The following is a 21,087-nucleotide window of genomic DNA, read 5'->3' as shown; positions in this document are numbered from 1 at the left end:
ACTTTTAATCAAGTATCCTGGAATTCAGGTGAGTGTCAGAGAGGACTTTCCCACCATAATTAAATATTGGTGGGAACATCTCCTAGTGGTGGTTAAACTCCTAAACAGGTGTTTAACTGCATCTTTGGGCACCTAAATGCCTCACAAATCTTGTGCAAGGTAATTTATAGGCTTGTCTTGTAATTTATGGTTTGGAATAAGCTTTTGCTGATGACTCATACAAGGAAGATTTTAACCAAACTTCCCATATGCACGACACATCTGCGTTGCACTCAGCTATTTCAGTTATAGAACAGGCACACAAAATGGCCTATTGAAAGCAGAGCAGACAGTTCTCCCTTTAAAGCTACTTTGCATAAGCCTTTATGAGCACCTCATATTACGATGGTGCAAATTTATGTTCAATTAAGTGCCAAGACTGAGCTTCTAGATTTTGTCTGCCATACTGTCATGGGCAGACTGTGGCAGGGTACAAGGAGGGAGATTCTGCGTAAATGAGTGCCCCAGTTTTTCATGGTGCAAATTTAGATTTAATTTGGAAAAAAAAGAAGAAAAAAAAAAGCATGCCAAGTCTGGGCTTCTGCATTTTACCTACCTGTGATGGACAAACTGGAAAGAGATAGAAGGAAAACCATGCAGAGGATAAAGAGAGAATAAGATCTACCACTGTGTTCAGTGTTAACTTACTCTTTCTCTGGAACAGCCTCCTGTTATGCAGTTTACATATTTTTTAGCAATTTTAATACTCAAATTTGTTCAGGAATATATTTCTAGGAGTCCATTTCAGAAACAGATATTTTGATTCTTCTAAAACAGATTTAAAAGTTCAGTAATCAGAGACAATTAATGGCCTAAATTTCTTTTATATTCCCTTATATACGAGTTGATACTAACCGACCCCTATCAATTCTAAGTATATGTATATACACATGCACACATGTAATCAGCTTTCCAAGCATCTACAAGATTTTACGTTTTCACATACATTACTTGAAGGCAAATAATTGCTTTCATTGCTCTTAGTATAGGTGAAACATTGGTAGGTAGACTAAATTGGCATGTTGCTTGGCAGTTGTTGACCAGCTAGGTTCTTAGCCAAGTTCTCTGCTGTAAGATGTTTCAGTCTTCGAGTCAACTTTCTTTTGTCTAAAGCTATCTCTGGGGCGTACTCAGTTTGAGTCATATGGAAGTTTTTCTCATGATGGGCAGCTCTCCTTCTGGAAAGTTGTTCTGCCGAAATGTTTGTTTATTTGGCCTGTGCCTTTTCAGCATGTTTTAATATAGCACATTCATATGTTTTGTTGTCGACAGCTCACAGTTTTATTAGATGGCCTTTGCTGGAGAGCATAAGAGCATTACAGCACAGGTGGCCTTGTCAGCAAGTAAAGCAGTTGATTCTCTATTGATTGGCTTTTTTTTTGGAGGACACCTGGGCAGTTATCCTGCTATTGGTGAAGTTATCAATAACAGCAGAACTAGTTATTCATAAACAAAACCTGGCTTGTTTAATGCAACAGAAGTAAATCTTACTGGGGAACAGAGCTGTGAAATCCATCAGTGAGAAGTTGGGGAAGCTTGAGAGAGTGTGAACTTTGATTTCAATGGGAAGTCACTGCATAGGGAACAATTATGTATCTTGGTCCCAAAGGCTTGCTTTTTTCCTTAATATGTGGAGGAACTCCCCTCCTTTTTGCCTTATGCACACAGTGGCTTCCTATGTTCCTTGTGACAGAGCATCTCATTATGTGACCCCCAGCACTGTGTAGGAGAGAGTCCTCAGCACCAGCATGCATCTTGACAGTCCTTTTTGAAAAAAGAAGGTAGCAACTCCTGTAATGAGAAGGGATTATAGCTTCCTCCTTGAGCAATTTCTTAGAGTTTTGCTGTGAGAGTGGGACAGTAATGAGAGGAAAGAGTCATGCTTTTCCAGTGACAGTCTCCTTCCTTCTCCTCACATCATGCCTGTGCCTGCAGTGGCTGGTGTTCAGGGTTATTTCTTGTTTACATTTTCTGAGGGCCTTTTTCTTGTTGTGTCCATTCAGGTCTCGGTCAATCAGCGGCGCTTCATCTGGGCTCTCCACCAGTCCTCTCAGCAGTCCAAGGGTAAGTGGTTCTGCTTCAAGATCCGTTGGTCCAGTTCACTCACACATGCTTGATGCTTTTCAACATCTGTTGCTGCAGAGCCATGGCTCTTAGCTGGGATGTTTTGGTTTTCCTTCGCAGCTTGTAAATTTTCATGAGTGGTGAGGGAAATGATGTCTACAAATCCAAGCTGAGAATTTTCCATACATTTTCCCTGCACTATTAGAGGTACCTCAGGGATCTCACTGTGCCCCTGTCCTTTTTCAATCTCAGAAGTGCATTGAATAACATTGTTATGACTAAACACTGCTATTTCCAGCTGAGGTCTGTATATGACATGATTTCAGACCATGTATCAGAAACTGTTTCACAGCTACTTTCAATCAAGCCACAGCAGAGCATCAAGCCATGCTGGCTACAATCAACTTAATTCAGTTTGCCACAGAGTAGCTTGGATTAGAAACTCAAACAAAATCAGTTTCAGAAATTTGAGGAACAGCAAATTTAAAGGGAGAGTAAAAAGTAAATTAATTGAGGGTATCGTAAATCCCCAGTAAGGTGTATACTATAAAGACAATCAGGTGTAAGTTTACAGGCTAGTAAAGCTTCCAACTCCTTGCTTGATTGAATTGTTTTCTGAAACATATTCTAGGTTCCCCTGTTTTGCAACTGACAGAAATATGTTTGCAGTCTCCTCTGTGTCTTTAGTGTACCAGGAACCAGTGAAGATCCATTTCCTTTCTTTCCTTGTTTCTGTACCTCTTGAATGGCAGTGGGATGAAGCAGATATCTGAGAATTCTCATACCACTGCAGAATGTACTGAGAAAGAGCAAAAAGAGCTGTGTGCATAAAATAAGCATCCAGAGCTGCAAACCTTAGACCCGATCTTTAATTGATCTCTTGGGATCAATTTCTGACATCTCAGTAGGACTACATCAAAGAATAAGGATGACAAGATCTGTTCCATAGTTGCTGTATCTTAACATTATTACTTAATAGGCAGTTGATTAAATAGTCTTCAAAGGGATTTAGCAGCCAGATGGCATTTTCCACAGTTCATAACCATTTTAAGGTAGGTCAGATTTGTGGCTTAGAAGGTAATGTTGGAATAAGAAAATTTTTAAAGTCCTTACTTAATAGCATCTTAGATTATTGAAAGGAGAATATACTTTAAAAATCAAATGCACATTTCACTGTATGCACTGCTTAGGTAAAGTTCTATGAGAAGTTGAATTCAGTGGCAACTAAGGGTTGTTAAATCTCACAGGATCTTGCTAATGGCTTTCCCTATTGCACAAGCTGAAAGACAGACATGATCTCGTTCTTTGTTATGTTACTAGAAATGTGGTAATTAAGGGTGCCCATTCAGATTAGTAATGGCTTAAGTGGGAGTTTAATTTGACTTGTTGCTTTCAAATTTGTTTCTCAAATTGTCATGCACAAATGATTTAAAAATTGCACGGAAATGTTTGCAATCACCAATTTTTGACTTTTATCATTTGAAGTCATTTGCAAACGATTAGTGGTCAGATGCTGGTAGTGACTTTCATAAATTAAGCACTTTCTTCATCTTTTCCCTTTTCCTTCTTGTTAGTGATCAGTATGAACCAAAATGTCAAACTTAATTTTAACTTTACAACTCTAACAGTAATACAAACTTTTTGATGCAGTGATTTTCTTTTAATTTTAATGGCCTAACCCTAAGTTCTTCAAGTAGAAAGCTCTGATGGAAACAATTTTAGACATCGCTTTAAATACATCTCGGCAGGTTAGAAACATGGCAGCATTGTGTTAATCCATCAAACCCAGAAAGTGAACTTAGTACTGCTGCATGTGCTTACCTGACATGTGGGACAGTGGCATGTCTGGATGTTGCCTGACTAGGGCTTCTAAATATTCAGAATGGATAATAATAATAGTAATGAAGATGATGAATGTTTCATGATAGTTAATAATTTGTAAAAAATCAGAACATGAATGCAGACCAAAGGTAAAGAGCTTGAGTGATAATGTCTATTTTCAAAAGTCTGCCAGTACTTGCAATCTGGGGTGTTAACAGCAATACTTTGTCAGGACGTTCATTTTGTTTTAAAAGTGACTTTTACGTGCAACTGTGCCTTGAAAAGGCTTCTGTCTTCTCAAGTCTGTGTACTGCTGTTTGCTGGTTCCATATGAAGTTTCCCAAAATGCCTGTTACATGTTTAGATGTTATTGTTTGGGGGAAAAAAAAAGTCATAATCCCATTTTTGATAACTCGCTGCTGGATTATGAACTTTGTCTTTTTCTTTTTCTTTTTTTACACTGTATCTTACAAACAGTGGTTCTCCCCATACCCTTTCACAGAATTGGGACTTAATGTCAAAGACTGCTGTAACTGTATGACAGAAATCTTAATTATCAAGCTGTCTTTGACAGCATGAGGGATGTTGCAGGAGAAGCATAAAGACTGATGGGAAATATCATCTCTTCCCAGATAAATGAATTTCCCAGGCCTTTCTGAAATTTTTGCTATAGCTATTCACAAATTAAGCACCGAGTTGAGGTCACGTTGATGATTTTCTCTTGGCGCTATGTGCTATGAAACCCTGAGTGGATGCTGAGCAGCTTAACCATCCAGGCCAGGGGAGGAGGCCAGATGCCAACATGGCATCGCTCTCCCTTAACTCCTTCCTTCTGCAAGGATGGCTGCAGCTGATTGTGCCTTAGCCAGAGTCAGGGGCAAAGAGGAGGGACAGAGGTTCTGACCAGTGTGTGCAGTAAGCTCTGTGTATTGCCCACCACTCCGTATGTATCACACACCTGTTTTGAGTTCCATTTCTCCACTAGGTTTGCACATGAGCACTTTGAGCTGAAAGAGTTGGTCCCATTCTTGACATATCTCAATTTGTGTGTGGCTTCAGTGATTCTTCTTCCCCTTCCTCACCTCCCTAAGCATTGTGCTTCTCTCACTGCAGGGCGATCAGAACAATCCCAGAGAGATGACATTTCTCTCTTCTTTTTTTCTTGATTACTTTCTTTCATTTCGTTTTTTACTTTTCCTTTGTTTTACTTTTCTTTCTGTTGTTTTCCTTTGCTGACACGTGGTTGGTTAATATGATGAAGCCTGTTATGACACTGTTGTTCTTGCTGCTGCCGCTGCTGCTGTTGTTGATGATGCCGTGTTCCCAGCTAACTGCATGTCTTTTTTTGTTTTTTGTTTGTTTGTTCGTTTTTGTTTCTTTGCAAAATCCCTCCCCCACTACCCCTTCACCTCCATCTCTTGTGTCCCCTTGTGACATGATGCATCTTTGTGACTCGGATGGATTTTATTCTGACTTTCCTTTCTCTGCTCGCCCGCTCTATGCGTATTTCACTGTTTTTGATGTGCATGGACACTCCGTGTCTGTCTCGTAGCCTATCAGAAAGTTCTTCATCCCCCCTCAGACCTCCGACCTCCCTTTCTCTCCCCGACCCCAAGTCTCCTTGGACCCCGATGCTTGTAGGAACGCCTCCAGGCCTGGACATGTACTCCAACCAAAGCCAGCACTTCAGCCCAACCCAAAGACGCAGACTTTGCCATCCAAGAGCAAATTGGCCGAAAAACCACTCCAGTCTACTAAATCCAACCCACTCCCTTCCAGCAATACCAGCGCACCCTCTTCCCAGAACAGCCCTGTGCAGAATGCCCCGGGCCGCTCGCCTGCTGCCGGCTTTAACCCACAGCTGGCTGTTCCTAAATTGCAGACCAACCCTATGTCTCCTGTTAGATTACTCCCTTCTAGTACTGACCCAAGCACCAAATCTATCCCCATCATACAGGTCACCCCTCACCCCTCTCCAAGGGGAAGTCCCCTCCCTACCCCCAAGGGGACACCTGTCCATACGCCAAAGGAGAGCCCAGCAGGCACACCCAACCCAACACCACCATCCAGCCCCAGCATTGGAGGAATGCCATGGAGAACACGGCTCAACTCAATCAAGAATAGTTTCCTGGGGTCTCCTCGCTTCCATCGCCGGAAATTGCAAGGTGAGTACTCCCCGGATGTACAGGGTGGGTCTGATTTGGGCAGCCATTCAGCAGCAAGTGATACTTCTCTTTGGCTCTCAAAAATTTCATGTGCCGAGAACTGAGTACTGATACAGCAAATGAAAGTGATAGCATCAAGCAGTGGTAGCCCGAAGTCTGTGTCAGCAGGCTCTGTAAATCCACTGCACTTGCTCCAACAGCATCTCCTGAGCCCTCTTCACACTCGAGTAGTACAGACCTTAATATCATTGACATGGTTCTTAGAACCAAGGAACATTTTATCTTCAGATCATGACTTATTTTGCCAGCAAATCTAGAGCTATGGTATTTCACTATGCCTGTACTCTGCTGCCTGTTTGCAGCCGTGGGCTGAGCTTTCTGCTGAAAAAAAGACAGCCAGTGACAATAGGCTGAAATTGTTCTTTTGATGTACAGTTTGTTTGATCTTGGTTAGTGCTTTTTTTACCACCTCGGGTAATTGGTATAAAAACTGCCTTAATACAATCAGCGTTTTCATTTCCAGTGGCTGTTTTAGTTTTAAGAGTCTCTAGAGTGTTGAGATCAACAAAATTGTTTTCTTCAATCTCCACATAGCTTTTTGCATTCAGGAAAAGGGCACCCAAAGTCACATACACTGTCCTCGGATATAATCAGCAGCCATCCCAGTGCCAGGATCCTTTGGAAAGCAGAATATAGCCACGAAAGGGTTAGGTTTTGGGCTGTGATTGTCAGGGGCATTGTCCCTGAGGTGGCCAGAGAACTGCTGAGAATTGCAGCAGTGACTGAGTTTCAGCCAGATGGACTTGGAAGCAAATGGCCTGGTGTGGGAAATTTGTATATTTACATTGTGTTCTGAAAATTCCACAGGGATTCCTCATATTTTCAGTGCCTAAAGGAAACTTTGCATAAAACCCCGTTGCATAAAGTGTGAGAATTGGCTCATGAAACAATAGTAAACAAGTTTTAAGGCAATCGGATTGGCATATGTTTGGGATTTTCTAGTGATGTAAGAAGTAGCAGAACATGCCTTGAAATGCATCACTTGATTAGATACAATAATCTAGAGGCACATGACCAATTTTAAATGTCAGAAGTTGCCTGCAGAGGCAATGGATGAATGAAAGGGTAGTGCAATGTCACGATTTTTTCACTGTTATCAAACCAGAAAAAAAAGGTGTGCTGATTCATTGATTTCTTTTCTCCCTTCCTCTCTTTGGCTGTGTGTGCATGGGCAGTACCTACACCAGAGGAAATGTCCAATTTAACCCCAGAATCATCCCCAGAGTAAGTATTTTACCAATACTCTACTTCTTTTCCACCACCTGCCAACGTCACTTCCTAGCCTGAATGTCATAGGGTGACTGTTTCTGCTCTGAATCAGTATCTGACTGCAGCCTGTTATATGACAAGTGGGACTGAGATGTCAAAATAATCCCTCTGCTAAGGGCCTGAGATAAAGTCCATACCTCAGTAATGGCTGTGGGGTCAGCTGGTGATGAAACTGTCTCATAGTGACCACCTCATTTTTACTCGTGGCTTGCTGAGTTTAGTAGTCTTGGAACATCTTCTCATTCTCTTCTTTCATTTGGTTCTCAAGCACATCACTGTTGGGGATAGTCAATGGCTTATACTGGCACTAACTGTGCAGTAGAGGGTCTTTCTCTTAGCACATGTAAGTTTGAATCCTCAGGATAGCATGCAGAAGCCTCTGCTCAGATGATTTAGAGGAATCTTTGGCTGGGATAGAAAGTGCAGTGTTAATTCTGGACAGCAACTCTGGGAAGTGGAGAAGCTACTTCATATTCACCAGACTTATTCCTGAAAGTCCGTGTACGTTTCAACCATTTAATGGCACAGCTGTGCGTCACTGCATGGCAGGTTTGGAAGTCCTTGCCAGAGAGTGCTGCTCCAAACACTTCCGAATATATGCAACAGATGCCAAATTATTCCTTTTTATTTTCACAGCTTGTGTTTGTGCACCCAATACCCATAGGCCTTCCCTGCCAACCGAGGCAATTTGGCCTTTCATCAAAATACTTGTGTGAAATATTCATGAGTCGTAGATGAAAATTGCAGGCCCAAAGTTTTGTAATTGGTGATAATGGTACTTTCCCTAGACCTGGCATGCTATAGTATGTGCAGTCTATTTCTAATGGTGCAGAATGGGCAGTGATAAAGACTACAGGAGAGGGAGAAGAAAGGAACAGTAAAGTTTAGTAAAAGAAATTCAGGAAGAAAAAATTGAATAAATTGTATTTTCAACATTTTGGACCATGTACTAATGGAGAGGCATGAGAGAAGTTCACAACATTAACACATCCTGACAGAATAAATACATTATATTCTCAATTATTTTTAAGGCTTTTAAAGCAAAAAAAAAAAAACAAAACACTGAATTAGGTTTCTTCCCTTTGTATCCTCTTGTCTCACCTTTATGCATGTATGTTGGTTGAAGTTCTGTGAATTTATTGCCTTCTCTGCTTCCTACTCACCCTTTGAAAACTGGTGAATGAAACAGTGCCTATCATTTGAGGCAGTTTGGATGCAAGTCAAAGCCTAGGGCCCTTTTTTCTTTTTCTGTATAATTGCCAAATTAATGAGTTCAATTGGGCTGCACCCTCCAGTAAACATAATAAAAGTCATAAAAAATAATGAGCTGGATTTTATTTTAACAGTTGATATTTCATTGCTCAGTGCCCACTTCCACATGTCTTGGTGGGTTTTTTTCCTGCTATTCTTTTCCTTTCTGTAAGAAATAAGGTGTCCTTATCAAGAGCTCTATTGACCTTATGGGTTGAGCAATAAAAATATATGTCCTTGATCTAGTACAGCATTCTTCAATGACTGCCACTCTTTTAACAAAACCTGGTGTTTAGATGATATGCTTTGACATGTCTGGGTAGTGCTATTCTTTCTCATTTGAAAAAGTCCTAGAAAATGTGCCAGGGATGGCATTTAAAGAGACATAGCTCCAGCTGCTTTAGGCATGCAAAGCTCCAATTGCTTGCGTAGAAATGCTCTTATTTATGCCAAGCAGGTAGATTTACAGAGGTTGCAGATCCATGCAATCAGAGACAGAGAAGACAGTGAAGCACTGCAGTAACACACTGCAAAAGTAGAAAACAGAACATGACAGCAGTCAGAAATTCAGTGTGAAGTCATAAAGCACTTGCCTGTGTTTTCATGCTGATCGATTTGTTTTTTTCCCTCAACTGAACACCTGATTAGATTCCCAATGGACCCAGCCTCCCATGTATCTTCTGTCTTCCTCCCCATTAGGAGGCTTGCCATCACAAGAAATTGTTATTTTCACTGTTTAGAGCCTGATTTTGGAGGGTGCTAGAGCATCTCATTCAGATTGCTGAGCATCTTTGAATCATACCTGTTTTAATCCAAGTCAGAAGTACTTAGCACACCTCAAGAGGAGGAACACCCTTATTGTATGGTTTCACTCTGAAGTGGCTTCTTCTTCAGCAAACCTATTCTCTGTACAGAAGCACAGCTAGTTCTGCCATTGTCAAGGAGAAAAGTGAGTGCACGTGTGCTCTGTCTTGATCCAGTTCATTCCAGAAAGAGGAGAGAGCACTGGCATCTATTCTGTCTCATGTGACTTGAGCAAAATTATGTATTGAATTCTAGTGATTTGCAAGCTGGATCATAGCCCAGGCTATCAGGGAGTCTTCCAGAGTCAGTGTTAGTGGTGATAACCTTAACACAGCTGCACTCTGCAGACTTCAGACCAAGTTTCCAAGCTGAACAGGAGAAAACTCCTTGTGTTCTGTGGCCCTCCTAACCTGCACTCATTAAGAGACCTATAAATGAAGGCTCCACAAAACAATTAATAAAAATACAAATACGAAAAGTAGTATTTTAAGATGGCAGATGTGCAGTTAAATATTCATGCTTTTTTCAAGTTCAGCTTCCAAGGAGCATGTGTGACATACATTGGGCCCCTTGAGTCCTGACAGCGAAGCTCAGTTCACATTATGATAGATCCCAGCCTAAAACAACCAGACATTTTAGATAGATAACCAGGTGCAAATTTACTAATGAGCATAGACCCCTTACATGCAGGGAGCTATTGCCCCAGCTCTCTAGGGGCTTGCAGAGTTGTTATGGTACGTGTGAGACACATGAGCTAATTAGTATGTAATTTCCTTTCACACTCTAACCCTGGCTCCTTAACGACCCATTTAAATGAGAGCCCCTTTCTCTTTACTGCTCTCCATGCTAATCTTTGGCTCTCTGGTTTAGTTACAGCTGCCTCTGAATATTTTAGGGAGTGACTTTTCCAGCCCACTTTAATTGAGTGGGGGGCAGTGATTTACTAAATTGCAAATGAATCCTTTTGTACTCTTATCTCTATAATGGGTGGACACAAATGAGTATTTGCACAGCTGAGGTGCGGTGTTTCCATGCTCCTCTCTTGCTTTATTTCTGCCCTTCCTCATTCTGTGTCTTTGCTGCCAGGAAGGGGTTCTCCTAATAGCTGTTCAGCACTTTGTTGGGGTGCACAGCAGTCCTTTGTGCAGATGGCTTTCCTTTACTGCAGTAGCTGGTCTGTAGATTGTCTTGTTCTGTTGAGTGGTGAACATCCCCTGGAAGTGAAAGCCTAATTGCTTGCCATGGCATCATAAAATATCCAGTGGAGTGAAAAACTTGTTCATGGCAGGTCTTTTCATCTCTGGCTTTTTCATGCTAAATTTTTCTTTGCTAGAATATGATCCCGCGTGACAGTGGGATTGAATGCACCTTCAGCAAGTTTGCAGATGGCACCAAGCTGAGTGGTGCAGTTGACATGTTAGAGGGAGGGGATGCTATCCAGAGGGACTGGGACAGGCTTGAGAGGTGAGTCCAGCCAACCTCGTGAAGTTCAGTAAGACCAAGGGCAAAATCCTGCACCTGGGTCAGGGCAATCTCAAGCATGGATACAGGTTGGGCAGAGAATAGCTTGAGAGTAGCCTTGAGAGAAGGATTTGGGCACGGCAATTGAAAGATTCAGCATGAGCCAGCAATGTGCGCTTGCAGCCCAAAAGGCCAACCATATCCTGGGTTGCATCAAGAGAAGTATGACCAGCAGGTTGAGGGAGGTGGTTCTCATGTCTGATGGCATCTTCCTTCCCCTCAAAACCTTTACTCTCAAAGGTACTACCTTCAAGTTCTGAATAGTTTCCCCCGGTAATATACGTGTCCCATTTTTCCTTTAGCTGATTTAACTTAAAAGTGAGTTTCAACAAAGTGCATCAAGAAGGTGGAACAATAAGCAAAATCAAACATTTGCTGTTATGACCAGTGTGAAAAACAGAAGAACTTGATTTTATGGTGATACCTCCGTCTGATGCTGAAAGAAACGATGGAGTTGGACTGCTGTCTGTGGAAAGCCCGCACTGTGTTTTGTGCGGTGCTGAGATCTTTGTTAGTGCTGGAAGTTCGTTCTTTTGTAAGAAAGCCGGAGTTTGTTCCTTACTGAACTCTTGCTGAATGGGACTGATGAATGGAAAAGTCTTTGTCGTGGCTCTATGGGTAGCAGTGGGTTTCATTTGCAGGCAGATTGAAGGGCCAATGAAACCTTGAGCTTGCTTTAAAAAGTGACTGTCAGTCCAAGAAGACACATTTGGGAATGGAGCTTTCCAAGTCTGGAAACAGCAAAGGGGCTGAAATGGGCAGGAGTAAACTTAAACTGCTGTGCTGACAGCACCCACTATTGTCACAAAAATTGAGATCCCTGGAGACATCTCAGAAACATGTCCCCAGCTATGCAAAATCTGCACCAAAAGCAATGCCTTCTATGTTATTGTGTCGGCCCACGACGTCAGAGGCAGATGATGATGGTATGGCAATAGAGGTTGAACCTTCCCACCAATATTCAGTTACATTTTGTTGCTGTGCAATAAATGGCAGCAGAGGGGCAGTCAGTTGGAATGGCATCTGACATGGAAATGCAAATGAAGGAGTGGGATGCCACTGAATTCCTCCATGTGGAAAAAAGTGACATCCATTAACATTTATTGATGTTTGCTGAACATTTATGGAGGCCAACCAGTGGAAGAGAGCAGTAAGGTGATGGTGATGTGTTTCAGCAGTGGTGACAACAGTGGGGCACCTGATTCAGATTTTTCCAAGTGCAACACACAGGCTCCTGTTCATAGGTAGTGAAAATGCAGAGCTAATGGTGGTGACTGTGTTGAAAAATAATGTTTTGCAGCTGAGAATTTGCTCTATCACATAGTGTTGCTATGCTTTTTCTATCTGTTGTAGTCTCCATGGAATTAAATAGGAGGCATTGCTTTTAGAGAGACTTATGTGTATGAATTATGTACATGGCATATTAATTAGTGTGTTGGCTTTATATAAAAGTTACCATTGCTGCTGTTCTTTTCATGGCTGATCACGCATCTTGCAAGAGTTAACAAGGTGGGGACTGTTACTTAAACAGTTTTCACTAAGTGAGTGGGATATTCATAGACTCTTTGAGCTACCTGTTGTAGTAAAACCACAACTGAAGCGTTACCAATAATTTCTTGTGCAGTTTGTAAGTATTTTTTTTTCTATCTGGAAGGTATCTAAGAACCAGTGCTCAATATTCTAAATCATGTCTTTCTTTTTCATTATGTCAGGCTTGCCAAAAAATCCTGGTTTGGTAACTTCATTAATCTGGAGAAAGAAGAACAGATTTTTGTGGTCATTAAGGACAAACCGCTAAGCTCCATTAAGGCTGATATTGTCCACGCTTTCCTGTCGGTAAGTCAGCCAAGCTGCCTGTTAGATGCATTGCTCACTGGTCAGATCTGGGACTCACTCTGCCATGTCTGGATGAGGTGCTACCAGTTGATGAGGAGCTACAAGATACGGTTTAGTAGCTTGTGGTAGCAATGGTAGTGGGAGGATGGTTGGACTAGATGATCTTGCAGGTCCTTTCCAACCTCGTGATTCTATGATTCTATTTACTGGGCAGGGTTTCTTCTCCTTCAGGTTCATCCTCTGTGCATTTGATTTACGTATCGTGTTGATTCAGGCCTCCATTGTGTTCTGTCTAAATTTCTAACTGAAGAAAATATTCTGTGAGAAAAGATTTCAGCCTTCTGAAAGGTGAAGTCTCCAGGTTGGCAGTGCTTGGAATTTTAGTGCAGTTAGAGAACACTGGTAGTACAGCATCAAGACAGTGATTTGCTGCTTGGTCGCATTTCTCTTAAGGTCACCATCTATGCAAAAGTCTTGGCTTCCCTGGCTATGCTCTCCACCACTTTAATCAGACAAAAACCTGTGCCATGTCTGCATTTAGTACTTTAGATCTTCTCAGCTTTATGACAGATAGAATGGTAATTTCCTCTGGTGACCAGAGTCTCAGTTGTTGGACATATTCCTTATTTACAATCGAGGATAATCTGCAGTTTTAGCAGAGGAAAATGGTTTTTTTGTTTGTTTTTTTTCCAACGGAAAGTCCTAATTCTTACTATTTGCAAGTACCGATAAGGAAAAAGTCAGTACAATAAATTTAATTTGCAAGGTTTTTAAATTCAAGGATGTTTGAAGCATACTGAGACCTTATTTTCCAATGGAATTGAGAGAAGGCAGCTCAATTTCTTATCATAGATCTTATCATAGATTCTTATATAGTTTGTTGAATTGTATTGTTTTCCAAAGAATATTACTCTCCTTTTTAGTCTTTATGATGCTGCAATGAATTTCTTCCAAAAACAAAAATTCAGTTCTTTTAACTGTTCATACACAGTGCTGGCATACAGGGAGTGTGTGCAGTATATATCAAACATTCTACCATCAAACAATCCATCTCAGGTTGGTTTGAAGCAGCGATGTTCCTGTACTGGTTTCATGCTTTTAGCTGTGCTTGTGGGTTTAGCATAGTGTGCACCACTGTTTATACTGGTGATCCTGTGCATACCTGCACATCTGTGGGGTGAGATGCAATGCGGTATGGAAACTCTATGAATCATCTCTGCAGATAACTTCTAATTAAACATATTGTCATAGCCTGATAAGTAAGTCCTTAAGGACACCTTGAAGAACTCATCTCTCATAATGCTTCCTAAATTAGAAGCCAGATTTCTGAATGGTTTGGGAAATCTTTTGAAAATTTTGTCCTTTGAGAAGCAATAAATAAAATATGAGAGTAAGTTAAATTCTGGCAATATCTGTTATTATTGACTGCCTGAAAATTAGTGAGTTGTGAAATCCTACTGTAGGTCTGATGATACTGGATTACGCCAGAAAGCTTCTCAAAATTGTTTTATGTATTGATAGGAATAGTGGTTTGGGTAAGTACACATATTGTCCCTGTGGATATTCCAGACACTTGTCTATGTGTCTGCTACTTGTCCTGATGTCTCTTTAGCGTAGAATCACAAATTCAAGTCCAGCAGAAAAAACAAATCTTACAAATTTTGCAGTTGTTTCCTTTGCGCACTGTACCGTCTTCTACCAACCTGTTTCAGATTCCAAGCCTCAGTCACAGTGTCATCTCACAGACAAGTTTCCGTGCAGAGTACAAGTCCACAGGAGGTCCTGCTGTCTTCCAGAAGCCGGTTAAGTTCCAGGTGGACATAACATACACAGAAGGGGGAGAAGCGCAGAAGGAAAACGGGATCTATTCTGTCACTTTCACACTCTTATCAGGTAACCATGGCAAAGCTGCAACATGGGTGCAAGTTGTCTTTGGCCTTGCTGATATGGAGGCCTGTAAAGATATTTCTGCTAGAGCAAAGGGTATTTCTGCTTGACCTCAAAGGAAGGTTCCAACAGTGGGCAAAAGGAGGATATTGGGATCAAGAATGGCATTGGTAGTAATGGAAATGGTGGGAGGGCAAAACATTTCCTAGAGGTGAAGTTGCCACCACCATAATTAATACTGCATAACTAATGCTGTTCTGTTCATCAGATTTGAAATACTTCCCTATACTACATCCTTGCTTTACTCAAAGGTCTCAGTATCTCACTTGGTCTCTGTGGGCCAATGATTTCTCCCTTCTTACAGAAATATGTGATCTCTCTTTTTTTTTGCTGGCTCATCACATGCCATGCACAAAGTTTGAATTAAAATAATAAGGAATAAATGTCCCCAGTCTTTTCTATCTTTACAAAATAAGCCATCTTTCCTTTTGCTGAGTCCAACATGGTGAAGCTTGTATTTATATTGGGACTTCATAATAGTTCCTCAAAGTTGTGCATTTAGGTGAAGCATAGCTATGCTGTATGTACACTTAAGGGATGAGACGGAAGGGAAGATGTTTGTGACCCTTTCCCTCCAGCCTGTGTTACATGAGGATTCATTTCGCACTCCTCTCACAGCCATTTGTGCCTCTTCTCTCCTCACAGGTCCAAGCCGTCGTTTTAAGAGGGTAGTAGAAACCATTCAGGCACAGTTGTTAAGCACACATGACCAGCCTTCAGTGCAGCAATTATCAGGTAAGTAGTTTCTGCTGTTGAGCACCTTGCTTCAGAAAGGACAGGAAGACAAAGTGCCTCTCAGTACCAGGAGGCTGAGGGAGGCCATCCCTCTGATTACAGCAAGAACCAAGCTCCATTCAGACAGAGCAGTAATTTCCTGCACCCACCTTCCCCCTCCCTCTCATCCCCACTCCAACGCTCCCAGCGCATTCCCCAGTTGAACAGCTTTTGCCCTCCTCCCGCCCAAAGAGCCATTTGCCCACTTCTCCATCAAAGGCTGCATTATCAGTTGATATTCCAGATATTCTCAGGTTCCATAAGTTCCCAGAACAGGGACACAGTCTGGAAGATATCCAGTTTTCAATCTCTTCAGGCGTGCATTAGAAACCTCCAACTTTAGAAGGTTGCAGAAGAAAGTTAAGTGCTGCTTTTAAGTAGCCATTAACTACAGTGTTTTCAGATGTTGGAAGGTGGCTGATAGTTTCCAGTAGTGCGATCATATTCCTGGCCCAGTACTGTGGTAGCACAAGTTGTATGCTAAGGTTCTGCAGAAACTATATTTTATTGATTTTTAAAATAGGTTCCAATTTGTCGTGGTGGTAAAGAGAGGCTTACAAGTATGGCCCTGTGCAGTGACATCAATCTGAATCTGCAGGCAGCCTGAGATGATAATACAGAAACTGGCCTCATCCCATCGTTATGTAGCAAATGTGCACTCTGACAACCAGTGGTGACTCTAGGAAAAAAGTCAGTGTTAGCTCTTCTATCCTTTAAGAAGACAGAACAAAGGAAGAAGGTGAAAATGGAAAATGTAAGGAAGCTCAGATATTGGAAATGCTTCAGGGAAGGAAAAGTAGGGAGAAACAGAAAGACCATAAAGATACAGGGGACAGATGGGAGCAAAGGAGAGATTGGGGGCTGCAGGAAGAAGAGACAGGGGGAGTGGGAGGAGTTTTCCCATCATACGGGAAAAGGTAGTATGTACATATTCCTAAGAGCCAAGGGATGTGCTTTACCTTTGTGTGAACCAGCCAAGCCAACATTGCAGAATGAAATCTGCATAGGATCATACAGTTAATTGTTAGGTCTCCTTGGCTCACTGCACATATGGGTTACATCCTTCTGGTCTAACAGTGTGGCTTTAAGCTGAAGAGAAAATAACTCTGTCTAGAAGAGTGTGAGCTCACTATGTGACAGAAGAGTATGCTCAGCTCAGGAAAAATTATTTTCCACTTTACTTTTGCCTTCCAGCACTGCCTGACCTTCTGCATACTGGATTGCAAGGGTGCCCAGCACATGGGTTATTCTGTTAGGAAACAGAAAAGGTGAAGATGTTAGAACCAAGGCTGACTCCGATTTTTGCTATGTGAATTTCTGAAATAAAATAAAATTCAAGGAAGCAGACAGAATTTTCTACCAGCTTTTTCTCTTGGGAAATGCTGGGAGTAAGTGAGAGTAAGGGTAATTAGCTGAGAGAAAAATGTATTCTCTGAGTCTATTTCACATTACCACTGGTGTGTGAACAATGGTCAACCATTCCTTGTCTCTTTCAGAAAGAAGTGTGCCCTTACCCTCTATGAGGGAAAAGCTATTAAAAAAATTAAATGATGTGATCTTTCTGAAATTCTTTACCCTAGCATGTGCAAGCTACTGAGGCCATACAGAAAAACTTGGACTCTGTTGCACACTTACACATGAAGAAGGGTATCTCTATAAGAAAGTCATATTGTAGCACAAATAAAAACCATTCATCTGACTGAGGCTCAAGAGATATTTAGCGCAAACTGTGCTGTGAAAAATGCATCCTACTTACAGTTTTGCTCTGATTCTGGAATGGAGAAATTATATTATAGACACAGAGTCTCCTTCTATTGCCTAAAGCTACATTGGAGTAATTCATTCTCGCAGAGGAGATGCAGCCTGATCTTTAAAGTTGGGGAAAGTGCAACTCCACATGGAGTGTTAAGAACAAGAACTCTGTCATTCAGGTAGTTAGCTTAGACAAGGCAGCTCACAAGAGATACGGCACCAGATTGTCCTGTATCTATCATCTATCCTGATCAGCAAGATGCATTTCTCTTGGAGAGAAATTATTTAACCTGAAAAATATAGTTTGGAGAAGAATCCAAGGGAAAGAGAGAAAGGAAGTGAGATTATTGGTGAGATTACTGTGGAAAAGACAGCCTGTGATTCCAAGTAGAGAGGTCCCATGATTCACATTCTCATCCAAAATGAAAGAGAAAATAAATGGATAAAGGAACTGCAAAGAGGTCATGTTTAGCACCTTGGGTGTACAACCACAAGCTGGCTGGCTGTGGTTGGATAAGTCTGTGCAGGGCTTCCTAGAAATTGCAAGTTATTGATCAGCAATTCTTACTCACATAGAAGCAAGACAAATTCTTCTCCATTTCTCTTCTTCTCCCACATTCCCAGCCCTGAACATCTCTCAGGAATTAAGGTGGCTGGAGTCCTATTTAGGTTCATGTTTTGAGGATGACCTGTAGGCAGTCCCCTGCTGGAACAGAACAAGCTTATGGTTCACTTAGACTCTCCTCCTCCATGGCTTTGAGGAGCAATGCTGACTAGTTTGCTCCCCTGCCAGTGCACTGGAGATTTTCATAGCTCACTGTGCACAGACGTATCTTCTGTGCAGTTGTCTCCCCTGCCTTTTGGTTCAGGTACCTTTGCATGCAGGATGGTGAAAGCTGCCTGTGAAAGCGTGCATGTAAGGTGAGATCTGCAAAAGGACAAGACAAATGAAAGCAGGGTGAAATAGAACAGCAAGGCCCAGTAAGCATATGGCACTGACAGTCATTCTCTCTCCTGCTCCTCTTTGATCTGTTATGCAGCATGCCAGCCCACTAAGCCGGCTTGCCTGGGTTTCAGAACGCACTTTCTTCTTTCTCATTTCTTCCAGCTCACAACAGTGTTTGTAGATGTCATGTTGCCCATACATCTGTGTGTGTGAGTGTGTACACATACGTACCTGATTTAGGCAGATGTGTTTCTATGTCTCACTTGAGCACCCTGTAATCTCCCTTCCCCATGGATATCCCTGCATTCACTTCCATTTTCCCTTCCTAAAACTGTGCTTATTTCTTCTGACATATTCTGAAGCAGGAAAACAGCTTCCCTCCCTTGCTGGAATAAATGTGTAAATAAATGCAATCCATTCCACGTGCTAATCTATTACTTTTTAAAGCCACTGTCCAGCGGCCAAATTTAGTACAACATGTCAGCCTTCTACCTTGATGCTTCAGGACATGAAATCTTTTGTGGTGTAAGTGCTGAAAGGGCCTGCAGACTGAAGATTGGCATGAAATAGGTAGACAGACACTCCATCCAGGAGCCCCGTACTCAGAATCTGCTCTGTAATCCCCAGGCAGGACTGCCCTTTGGAGGAATAAAGTGATCTCTTTGGAAGGAAAAAAATCACTGGCTTTGGCCTTTGTTTCAGCCCAGTACACTTTCCATTAAATCGTAATTTGTTTTCCTCCACAACGCCTTTGCCCAAAAGTAATAGAAACAGCTGGTGAATGGGGGCACACAGAAGCCATCCGTGTTCATTCACAGGTTATCAATTTTTATTTTCTTAATATTTTCTTGCCTTTTTAGGCTTTGCTTTTAGGTGTGGGGTGCTGCTTATCCTAACTTTTAACTCATTTTCCTGTGTTTTAGGCAATCAGCAATGCTGCAATAGCCTTCATAACTTCTTTGTAGTAGGTTTTCTGTTTTATTGTATTTCTTGGCTTCATATCAGATTTTAACCATCAGCATTTCAATCAGAGCTTCTTGATATTACTGCTGAAAATGCCTTTCATCAACATAAACAATTGTTTAGAGACCACATCCAGTCTCAAAATAGGGCAGTGCAAATTCTTTCTGATGGCATGTATCTTCTGTATATATTCACCTGAGCTCTCTTACTGTCCTAGTGTATGTCTCAAAGAGAAAAAAAAAAGCAGATGTTCACGTGATTCAAAAGCTTTGATGGACATTTGTGCTTTCTGGGTGTTCATCTTTATGGCCCACAAGTGCTGTGGGCTGCCAGATAGCTACCAAAATAATTAGTAAGAAGTGGTTTCCAAATGTGCAAAGGATTTTATTATCATCAAGACAGAAAAAAGGGAATATAAAAATGCCAGTTTGGAACTGGACCACCATCAGTTTTATCTGGGGCTCATCCAGGTCCCAGCTTAATCTTGTTTTCTGTGTTCCTTCATGCCTTCACCACTCTCATAGTCTGAGGCAGTGCTTTGTCTTGCTGTCATAATTCCCACCTATAAAAGGCACTGTGTAATGCCTGATTGGTTTGGTAGAGCACTGGTTTCTCTATACAACTTCACTGTTATTATTTGACAGACCTCACTACAATTAACTGGGTTGTCCTGAAATAAAGCATGGGAAAAGAAATCCAAGCACTTCAGAGCTGTGATAGGAGAACTGTGCATTTCAAGTAGGCACCCAAACAGTGGGAAGTTCCAACCTCTGTGGTTGGAATCCTAGATTTCCTGGGATGGGACAAGTCACCGTTCCAGAGATACCAGAAGCATCACAATCCAGGCTGTTTGACTGTGAAATCTGTGAAGGATAGAAAAACAAATTACAGGGGGAAAAAAAAAAAAGAGAAAAAAAAAAAAATCAGGAAAGAAAATCTGTCAGAACACTAGGGATTTTTAATGGATTCAGAGCTTCTTTGACCTTTTCATGTTCCAATAAGGAAGGTCTTATTTTAACCAAATCATTTGTCATCTGTTAATGAACTAAACTGAATGTCATTTATGGGAGAGTCTTGGTAACATCTGAAGCATGAGTGACTGCCAGCAATTCCTATGAAACAAGGGATTGCCTTATCATCAGAAGGGTTGAGTTGTGCCACTGCCATTCTGCTTTAATTAAAAAATTAAACAACATACATTAAAAATGCCATTACATGACCCATCAGTGCTTCTCAGGGAGCTAAATGCCTTTTTGGACCTTGACATTATTCACCTCACATAACACCTTGATCCCACAGATACTGGGTTGTTACCCATGAGCAGAAGCCTGCTACCAAGAATCTAAGGCTTTCTAATAAGGATGAAAATTCTGCTTTGAAATAGCAAATATTTTGTCATATAGAATACTTATTAAAGCAGATGTTATAAGATGATGGAAATTAAAGAAGTATTAAAGTCGTTATTATAAGAAGTAAGCTAAAGGCGTATTAACTCTGTTAGTCTCTCAGGAGATGTGGTAATAGCTGCTGCTTCTGGCATGCTCTTGTTTGCTCTTCTTTAGGAATGGGGAGAAAACAGTATTGGGAAGACATTACAAATAGAAATGGGAATGAGAAACAGTCTTTTAGTAATACTTGAGAGTTTCCTTGCTCTTAATGTGTTTTTCTGCGCTCTTTCAAAGCATAGGTAGTGCTGACAGCTGGGCGACTGCTCTGAGCTCTACCATTATAGATTTGTAGTTATTGCAGCTGGGTGTAGTTGACTCAGAGTTGGACAGGAAACAGCACAAGGCATCAGATGGCTAACTTCTCCAAGTTACTAAAGAAAAAAAACAATGCAAGCTTCTGATTGTGACTCCTTGTCATTGACTCAAT

General features: G+C 41.4%; 1 protein-coding gene across 1 annotated transcript in view; it reads left to right on the top strand.

Annotated features, from left to right (window-relative positions):
- Positions 1 to 21,087, top strand: part of BRSK2 (BR serine/threonine kinase 2) — a 304,802-nt gene that overhangs the window by 269,549 nt on the left and 14,166 nt on the right. The window contains exons 20-25 of the mRNA XM_048948874.1: positions 2,043 to 2,103; positions 5,882 to 6,089; positions 7,325 to 7,373; positions 12,707 to 12,830; positions 14,543 to 14,723; positions 15,423 to 15,512. Of these exons, the coding sequence (XP_048804831.1) occupies positions 2,043 to 2,103; positions 5,882 to 6,089; positions 7,325 to 7,373; positions 12,707 to 12,830; positions 14,543 to 14,723; positions 15,423 to 15,512 (713 nt within the window). The remainder of the gene's footprint in view (positions 1 to 2,042; positions 2,104 to 5,881; positions 6,090 to 7,324; positions 7,374 to 12,706; positions 12,831 to 14,542; positions 14,724 to 15,422; positions 15,513 to 21,087) is intronic.

The sequence above is a fragment of the Lagopus muta genome, chromosome 6, assembly GCF_023343835.1.
Source record: "Lagopus muta isolate bLagMut1 chromosome 6, bLagMut1 primary, whole genome shotgun sequence".
Taxonomy (NCBI): domain Eukaryota; kingdom Metazoa; phylum Chordata; class Aves; order Galliformes; family Phasianidae; genus Lagopus; species Lagopus muta.
Note: the sequence above shows the minus strand (reverse complement) of the source record. Positions and strands in the feature narration are given on the sequence as shown.